The 10,508-nt window shown below is 25.6% G+C and overlaps 1 protein-coding gene across 1 annotated transcript; it reads right to left on the bottom strand.

Annotated features, from left to right (window-relative positions):
• Positions 1-7,759: 7,759 nt before the first annotated feature.
• LOC100571727 lies at positions 7,760-10,502 on the bottom strand. The gene is made up of 8 exons (XM_016800830.2): positions 10,409-10,502; positions 10,201-10,320; positions 9,898-10,071; positions 9,692-9,820; positions 9,514-9,612; positions 9,119-9,378; positions 8,778-8,937; positions 7,760-7,959 (listed from the first exon to the last, which is right to left on the bottom strand). Exons 1-8 carry the CDS (start codon positions 10,449-10,451, stop codon positions 7,931-7,933), a joined length of 1,014 nt encoding a protein of 337 aa, XP_016656319.2. The 5' UTR covers positions 10,452-10,502; the 3' UTR covers positions 7,760-7,930.
• Positions 10,503-10,508: the final 6 nt, after the last annotated feature.

Raw genomic sequence — 10,508 nt, 5'->3', positions numbered from 1 at the left:
GATAAACATCAGTCAAAATTCATATATCTACGGTCATTTTTTTTAAAGTTACACCAAAAACCAAAATCGATTTTCTCGAAAACAGATTTTGCGTAAAAATTCCCGTTTTTCCTTAATTTTTCTTTTGTTTTTCACGGCGCTTTTGAAAACTATTGGAAAAATTTTACTTTTGACCCCCCAAAGTACCAACTAGATTCACTTTCCTATCAGAAAAGGTACTGTTGAAGAAAATCCAAGCACTTTTACTGTCCTAAAACGTGATGACAGACACAAAAATAAAAAAAAAAATAAAAAAACACACATCATTGTAAAATCAATACATTCATCGTTCCACTCAGAATCTAAAAACCAAACGTTTAGATCAAATAACTTTTATTGTATTTATGTTATCTAAAATATAGGCACGATGTTGCATAGATAATTTTCTACCCTATATGTTCAGACATTTTGGAGACTACTACAAACACAAAACAGTTTTTGCTATGTTGTAGGTACATTTGTAAGACGGAGACAACACATGCGGGTGTGACGTCCTCTTAAAGCCATTCATCCATTATTTGAGCATTTTTGTCGTCTATGAATCCAAAATATTAATTTTAGATTCCGAGCAAACCGATGATTGTATTGATTTGTAATGTATGTATGTATGTTTTTTTAATAATTATTTTTGTTTGTAGGTAGGTACACTATAATTAGTCAAAGTAATGCTTCAATCAACTTCAGTATATTTTCCGATTGAAACTAGTAGGTGCATTCGAGACTTCGCGGGAGGTCAACATTTTCAGTAGTTTCTAAAAGCTCCGGAACAAGCAAAAAAAAATTAAGAAAATCGATTTTTGTTTTTGGTCCATCTCTAAAAAAAGTTTTCATAGATACATCATACATGATATTTTCACTGAATGTTTATTTCAGAATTTTCTATAGATACCTACCTACACCACATAAATTTCGTAATATTTTGAGTCATGTTGAGCTATTTTTAGGCATATGACATTTTCGATTATAACTAGTTCTTTTCAATTAATATAGTTATTCGTTTGGTCAAAAAACTTAGAAATGTAATAATAGTACAGGTTTCTCGTAAGTTGTTAATAACCAGGGCTCGTAAGTTTACGCACTTGCATATAAATCTTGCTAAGTTGTATTTAATGCTTGATGACATAGAAGTCCATTTCAAGGTACAACGATTAAATATGTGAAGTCTTATTTTGCACGTTTTTGCATATTTAGAGGTTTTTTTCCTATTTGGCATATTTATGCATATTTCTATTTTATTGGGCATATTATACATGATTTTGATATTCCTATTCATATCATTATATCAATATGCATTTTTTATGGAAATCCTATAATAGAATCAACATTTGACGAAAAAAAAACGCGATCGCTTATCGAAAGTTATCTTTTAGTATGTGGTATTTAATTATTTCTTCGTATTGTATAGGTTGGTACCTATAGGCTATAATATTACGTTTACAAGTTTCAACCGTTTTTTTTTTCGTCAAATATAAACGTTATATTCAGAGCTAGGTTTTGTATGCATCAGCGTATTTTTTTGCTACGTCCAAAATCCAAATGGAGTTTTAGTAAGTAATGTGCACGATTTATATTATTCTGATGAAAATGGTAAGTACTATTTTTATTTTGCATGTTGTTGGATATATTGAGCTTAGATATATACAACATAAATTTTGTTTTTATATATAAAATCCTATGGTACAGTATTCGACAAAATTAGTAAAATAAAAGTATGTAGGTATCTATATAAAATCCAAGATAAGATGTAATTTGTCGTGTATTATATTGTACCTATTACACACAATCCTAATAATGTCTATGTGTCGTACAAACCGTTCAGGCGTTCAGCAGTCCGTGCATCAACATTATTTTATTAGACTGTTATAATGTTTTTAGTGTGATTTTTGTTTTAAAAATGCCGAAAGTCAATAATGAAAGTGCCAAAAAACGAACATTTGTTGTAGAATTGTAGACAAAAAATATGTGGTCGTATAATGTAGCATACGTATTTACACTGTTGACGTTGAATGTTTAAATTATAAATTGTATTACGAAAATAATAATTAATAAATATGCATGCGACAAACAAATTAAAAATTAAAAATGATGATGATCTCAAATCTCAATTATAATGTATTTCAATAAAAAAATATTTTTTTTGCAACTATGTTTTTGTATCTATCTTATAATAATTAAAATGCACATTTTACAATTTTTTTATTGTATACAAATCTTAGCTCTGGTTATAATCGTAACGTTATTATAACGTTTGCAATGTCTGCAGGTAGGTACAATGTACCTACCTATATTAAAATAAAAAGATCAGTTCAAAACGATTAACGAATGTATGAAACTATAATTTATGAATTAATACGGTAGGAAAATTATAATATATTTATAATTTATATATTATTTCAATACTTTGGAGTATGGATTGTTAAAAATAAGTTCAATGCGTGACCTATTATGGGACATGACAATACCTAACTATATTATAATTTATAGTAGGTACCTACGTTTCATAATTGGTATCCATAAAAGATATATCAATATAAACAATGTACAAAATAATCCCTTTTGAAATAACTATAGATATATGCATTGTAAATTATTATACAAGCTGTTAAAAAAACATAATATTATATGTATATATTACCTATACATGTTATTATATAAATTGTACAACCTAAATGTTATAATGATAAATATAAAATATATCGATGTCATTGCTCGGATCAAAAGCGGAAGGAATTAGTAAAATATTAATTTTTTAATTCAGATAATAATATCAATTTAGATACGTAGTAGTAATATACATAGCTAAAAAATATTATGCCGCAACAATTTAACATATTATATGGGTACCTACCTCCATAAAGTATAATAATTTATAATGTACAGCAAACAACTATATATTATATATATATATGTATTTTAATAACATATGGGTACGTAGAGACCTTTTAGGTACTGAATAATATTAAAACAGTATTAAGTATGCATAAGAGTTTTATAAAAATTATAAATATTTTGTTTTTATATCTATCGAATTATAGACATGACCATTAATATCGACTCTGCGTGTACAGAAAAAAACTATTCAAAATATAAAATTATTAGGTTATAACTTATAATCAATATTAAATGAGATATTAAATTATTAAATTACAATGAAGTACTTAATTAAGATCGTAATTCTTCGTTTAAATATCTATAATTTTGTCCAAATTTAAACTTAAAATGTCTAATTAAAAAAAAACATTGTACCTATTCATATATTTTTACATTTTTTGGTTACATTATGAACTATTTTTATGAGGAACCTTGTATTAAATTTACAAGCATATCGACCCAATGAAAAATACTGTACTCTAATCGATTAAAAATATTTTGAAAATGTTATAATATATAGAAAATGATAAAATAACTATTTTTAATTCTAGTAGAAACCTCTACTATATTCGTTTTTGAATTACAACAAATTAATAAAATCGTCATTTTTTTCAGAGTTTCACCAAAAAGCTTTGTTTTCCCAGATGTTTTTGAGTACTACTGGGAACTAATTATTATATTAGATTAAATAATATTTGTAATAATTTTAAAGTTATTTTTATTTCAAAAACATTAATTTATTCCTTTCTTTAAATTAAAGGATCTGTGTCATTGAATAAATATAATAATTAAATATACGTAGTTTCATCAAATTAAAGGAATAAGTCTTTAATGTTTAACTTTTATATAGCTAACTAGCTGATCCCGTGCACTTCGTTGCCCGTTAAATGTACCAACTCTATTTGACTCAAACTTTTTTCAATTCGTTATTTAATATTCGGTGTATGGTGTTCAAAATGTATCTTAACTTTTTCGTTTCCCTGAATAAAAATTCTGATTCGCAGCAGTATATTATCAGGTAGGAAATCTACCTACGCGATCTACCGGACCCCATGCTGTTTGTACGTGGGTGTATGATTTAACTCTAAAGTATCAAAGTTATACCAAGTTTGTCATAATCCACCTATGATGGATTTTTACTTACTTGATTATATTTGTATATTCATCATAATGATTCATGATGTTTTATTTGGTGCACATATTTTATGGTTTTTCGTTATATATTATGATATGTTAATTATTCCGTATACTTAGCTTCTAACTTTTATGTTAATACATGTTATACAATATTACAATATATAGGTGTGTGATATTAAGACAATAATAATGAATAAATAGAAGTGACAATATACGTAATTATAATTTACTTACCTAATAGTTATTCACTTATAATAGTTACTTCATAGTTGAATTATTATATTAATAATAAGTATTGTTGGTACCTAGTTCTATTTTAGATTCTAAGCGGAGCGATGAATGTATTGATTTTACAATAATTATGTGTGTGTTTTGAGCCAAACAAAAATGTTTCAGTTTTATACTTCAGCATATTTTTTGGTAGGAAAATAAATGTAGTTGGTATTTTTAGGGGTGAAAATTAAAAAAATTCCAGTACTTTTCCAAGCGTCAGTAAGAAAATAAACAATAAATTAAGGTTTTTTTACATAGGTATCTAAGATTTTTATGCAAACCCGAGTTTGTTTTTGGGTGTATGTATCCCTAAAAAAATATAAGCGTAGATACATTTTCACGGAATGTTTATATTGGCATTTCCTTTATGTACACCCAAAAAAATGTTGATTATTTTTGAACCTATTATGAGTTTTTATTTAAAAACTATAGTCGATAAAAAAATTTTCACTCAGTCATAAAACTTGAAAATGTAATACAATATGTTCCTCAAGTTGTTGTTGGTAGAAATTTAAAAAAAAAATTTGCGTTAATCAAAAGTCATTTTTTATGCACGTCTGAAGTTAGAATTTATACAAAATTCATCAAATTATACAGACATTTTAACTTCAAATTTGAACGAAATTACAAATAAATATTAAAATCACGAATAACGATTTTAGTTATTTTGTTGTAATCTAAAAAATATATTATTCATGGGTACTTGAAACTTTTAGTGTATACTCTACCTACTATAATATTTTATACATACAAGAGTAGTCAGTAATGACATATTTTTCAAATGCAATTCGTTTGGAAAAATTAATTTAACCTACTGTAGTAGGTACAAACTACAAACTACCTTAATGGAGTAATGCCTAAATAATAGTAAAATAATTACCTTAATCACAATAATATCATAAAATATACTTAGTAACATCATTGAGTACCTATATACTGTTTATTAGTATAATAGTATATTATACCTATATACTCAATGGTAATATTATAGACTGAAACGTTTTTCATATACCTACAATGATTTAATACCATTGAATTCAAATTGAACACATCTATTACAGTGACTCTCTAGACACCAAGACAGTGTGAAGCAAAGTAAACCCACTTTTGTATAATTTATAGTTTATGTACCTAATCTACCTACAAATAATAATAATACATTTAGCATTTTTTAAATAATGTTAAATATATCTTATAATAAAATATCTTGCCTATTACACTTCGTTAAAAATAATGTTTTATTCATATTAATAATTTGGGTATTCGTGGGACTATGGGAGTGACAATAAATTATAAATAGGCTCAGCAGCAAAGAACTGTGGCAAAGGCTGCAATTTCAAAAAGCGCCGGTCATTAAAAATAGTTATATACATCGTTTAGATATAACTTATAATTTATTAACATAATATACTGCAAGAGCATTATTTTATTTTCAAAATTGATTCAATTATTATCCTAGATATTTGTTTGGTGGGTATACCTACATAATTACATAAATAAGTTTTTTTTATCATAATATTGTAGCCGGTGCCGGATCAAAGGTAGCACAAAGATCTCACGGACAATCAGAAAATAATAAATGATTCGATGTGATTTTGTTATTGGCATGGCTGACGGTTAATGCATATTTTAAAGTTATTAATAATGTAATTTATCATTAATGTATCATAATAATAACACCTTGTCTGAGAAGTGGGCACACACGTCACATGTAAGTATGTATATCATAATAAAAGATTCTCATAATGATTGTGTCAATTAAATGTGTAGACTGTATAGCCCGATAGCCGTATATTATTATAGCCTATATAGGTATAGCATTCTCCCACGATCATATTATACCGTCGATAAGACAAGATGAGGCGGAGTTCTAAATGATTACGTAGCTACGCTCAAATAATATTATTCACTTAAAAAAAATTTATTTGAGTATTTACTCAAGTACTTTTTAAAAGTATTCTTTACAGTACTGGTAATATTATAATGTAGTACGAGTATACTAAAAGTCGGCCTTATATACAAGTGACCTATACTGACCTAAGTCTCACGCCACTGTTTAAAAATATCCGATTCGCTAATAATTATACCGCGATATATATTATACGCATGATTTTTTACATAATGAATATTAACGATGTTGTTGTTGTTGCACAATATGATAACATTTTATACAATATTAAATTATATTCAACAGTTATACAAACGACAAAGAAAATTGTTGATAAGGTGTGTCGATTCGTGCTATATATAATAATATATATTATACTAGCTGAAGAACCCATGTGCGAATATAGGTGTATCTCAGTTTTAGTGTAGGACAGTTTACGGACAAATCAGCGTCAGAGTACCTACTTAGCTTTGTGAAATAATTCAGCCTATATGGGCAACCAATATGTGATTGGATTTAGAACATGGCCTAAACTACTTACTCCCTAAATTTTTCCAAAACTCTAAAAGCAATCTCTGAGAAAAGTTTTTGAGTATATAAGTTACAATTACAAACATACATTATGTTTTAAGATATTGTTTTTTTAATTAAGGCCGTGTAAACGCGACAATTTGCTTGTACCTGATCTACCATAATAATCAATGCCAACCAAAATTCACAGCAGTTTTCAAAATGGTCGCGAAACAAAAAAGGTGGTTGAGTGGGTGTCTCTTTTCTGTACTACAGTAGTTTACACGTAGGTCACTGTAATGGATTGTGTTAAATTTGAATTCAATGATATAATATCATTGTATAAGAAAACTATTTTGAGCGAAGACGGTCAGTCAGTCATGGGTCTATGATATTACTAAGTAAATCCCACACAGCAATGAAATATTGTTCACATATATAATTTATATGTTTTAATAACATATTAACATTGTTTAAATATTGTTTGTTCATGGTTTTTTAGTGAGTTTCATATTAAAGATATATGGTGACAATGTGTGATGGCAGAAAAGATCATGTTGCCACAGCATGTTCTTCCAATATTATGAAAATATATTATCACTTTATTGTATCAATATTTTCCAGATATATTATGAATATATTGCTGTACCATATTGTTACAATATTACTTAAAATATTATGAATATATTTTCTTATTACATTGTACCAATATTGTCCTCAAATATTATGAAAATATTTTCTTACTACATCATATCAATATTTAGAACATATAATCATACTACATTGTAGATACATGATAAAAAACATATTATAATATGTTTGTAAAATAAAAATAGTATGAAAACAAAAATTACTAATAATGATGTTTACCATCTAATAAATAAATTGAACTAAGGAAAATAAAAAATTAAACATATTTTTGTAATAAATACTGTTTATTTAAAATGTCAATAAAAAAAAATCAAAAAAAAAAAAATCACTATTTTCCTTATATATGAATATAATATTATGTAATTTATATTATATTATAGTAAATTATTTAAAAATAAAAAAAACTTATTTGGATAATTAACATTTAGCATATTCAATTATTGATGTGTAGCTGAGGAATTAATAGAACGAGCAATAATGTTTTCTTTTTTTTTTATCCTATTGGACGCTTGTGCCATCCAATTTTTTATTCCGAGAGATATGTCTAGATCACAAGCATCTTTAAATTTTTTGAATTTTTCTTACGGAATCTAAAATCAGATTTAATAATACAATGAGTTAAAAGTTATAGATTAAATCTAAGAAAAATATACAGCAATGATAAATTATTTGAATGTAACAATTTACACTTTTTAATTACTTAAACACAAATAGTTAGTTTTTAGAAACATCAAAAAAATTCTATTTTTTTAATATTATATAGGAACCAAATAAATTACATTATTATGACTCATATATAATTATACGTAAATTGGCTTTTCATTTTAAACGGTTACATATAAATCATGTAATTTTAAATAAGCTTGAAATTTGTAAAATATATTATATTCAGTTTTATTAAAAAACCTATATATTTTTCAAGTTCTCACTTACAAAAACTTTTTTTACATTTCTTTTTAAAAGTAATTTAATTTATATCACAAATAAAATTGTATCAACCATATTGTTGATTAGAAGTTAATATACAGGAGATGAAACAATTTTTAAATATGAACCAAACTTTAATTTAGTATTTATATCTCTCAAATAATATATTGCAGATTATAATATAAGCATATTAAATAAATGTCAAACAAATTTCTGAAACTAATAGGGCAATTAATCTTCTATTTGAAAAGGGAAAGATGATAATATTATTAGATTCAGGTACAAAAAAAAAAAAGGTAAACTTCTTAACTTCTTAATATATTAAAAATGATGATTCAAAATAAAAAAATATTAATACATTACTTAATTTACAAATAATAAAAAATATTAATTATATAAATTAATAATGCTTATTATAAAAAATAATATTCTGTATACTTAAATGACGTATTATTGTCACACAAACAATTATTTTACTCACCAAAGATTAATTTGCAACTACCTAATGTAGAGAATACATTTTTTCCTTTAAATCCTAAGTAGGAATAATCTTTCAGCAGTTCATCGCTAAACATGTTCTGCATAATACGTCTTATTGTTTCTTGAATTGTTTTGCCAGAATGTCTGGATAACTGCTTGATCTGCAGGGATTTAAAATATATTTTATTATATTATATTATGCTGTATACATTTTTGTATGGAAAAATAATTAACTTATGTACTAAATGTTTTTGATAATTTTGAGTTTAATATGAACAGACCAAAATTACACTTTTTAACTGAATGACTAAAACAAATAACGTTATACATTTTACAACTTACTATTATATTTCTTTCTGATAGATCCTCCTTTAGTAACCTTTCTTGTTCATTAAGCTCATTTTCATTTTGAATTGGCCACAGTGTATCTGCAATGGTAGCATTATACTCATCACTATCTTGTGATTGAGGCAAAGAATTAATCGAGGACAGTTTATCCATAATGTTTTTAGTCATGGTTTGTAAGGAATCAATATTATACGATACACTTTTTAATTCATATTTAAGACCAATTATTGCCTTGTTCATCATTTTCAGCTGATCTATAAAACAACATTTTTTAATTTAATTGTAAATATATATTTATAAATAATAAATACAATATATTAAGAAATTGTCACATTATTAGAATAAATTATTTTATATTTTATATATTGTGATATAATCTTATATATTACCATCAGCGTTTTCACATATATGCTTTTTATTCATGTTGTCTTGCTCTTCTGTTGTTCGTTTTTTACTAACAGATTCATTTTTTTGTGTACTATGAACATCTGATGAATAAAAAGAAAATTATATTAAAACTAAAATTAAAAAACCAAGACTCAGTGATTGCTTTTTATAAACACAAACATTTTGTAATGGGTGTGGTATGAGCTGTTGAAGAGCTTTGAATAGTACTCAAATACTCATAGTGTTGTGGTGTTTGATAATCATCATGACTCATTTTTGAAGATGGCTTTTCAAGACTTTTACTACCAGCTATAATTAAACATGATACAATATAAAAAAGGAGTAAATAAAAATGACAAATAAGAAAATCATTTAGTAAAACACACATTTGGGCGTTGGAAGACATTCACGACGGTTTAGGTTACTTTCTAAAGAAACTGTCTTACAGATATTGTCTTCATGTTCTTCAACTAATAATGGCTGACTTTGAAACAAAATTTTTCTATTATCAGTATTAATTATATTGCATAAGTCTGGAGAATTAGATGCACCCATTGAAACTGTAAACATAATCACATTAAATTTAAATTATAATATATAGCAGGTATTGAGTAGGTATATATTATATAACAGCAATATTATAAATCTAAATTGAATATCTCACACATAACTAAAAAATAAATATTTACAATTATTTTTGCCGTCATTATTGCTGTACATATGGTCATATTCTTCATCAACTGAAAATAAACATTTACTAATATTTTTGCCATCATTTCCGTACATAGGGTCACGGTCTTCATCATCAACTGAAAATAAATATACATATTATATAATATTAAAAAAAAATTTAACATTATTAACTATATCATAGTAAAAAATTATATAATATATGACCTATCTGTAGAATCAGAACTGTTCTCATCACTATTTTTATCATAATTAGGAGGATCAGGCACAACAGTTGATCTAAATCTACTCTTTCTAGCAGTTCTTT

Source organism: Acyrthosiphon pisum, chromosome X (assembly GCF_005508785.2).
Source record: "Acyrthosiphon pisum isolate AL4f chromosome X, pea_aphid_22Mar2018_4r6ur, whole genome shotgun sequence".
Lineage (NCBI taxonomy): Eukaryota > Metazoa > Arthropoda > Insecta > Hemiptera > Aphididae > Acyrthosiphon > Acyrthosiphon pisum.
This window is presented reverse-complemented; position numbering and strand designations above follow the sequence as displayed.

Bases quoted from the DNA above. Each gene is read 5' to 3' on its own strand.
- LOC100571727 (XM_016800830.2), bottom strand. From the start codon at position 10,451: ATGATAAAAATAGTGATGAGAACAGTTCTGATTCTACAGATAG. The intron at 10,321-10,408 runs GTCATATATTAT...ATTTATTTTCAG, and splicing joins AGTTCTGATTCTACAGATAG to TTGATGATGAAGACCGTGAC. The intron at 9,821-9,897 runs GTGTGTTTTACT...GTTTAATTATAG, and splicing joins ATGTCTTCCAACGCCCAAAT to CTGGTAGTAAAAGTCTTGAA.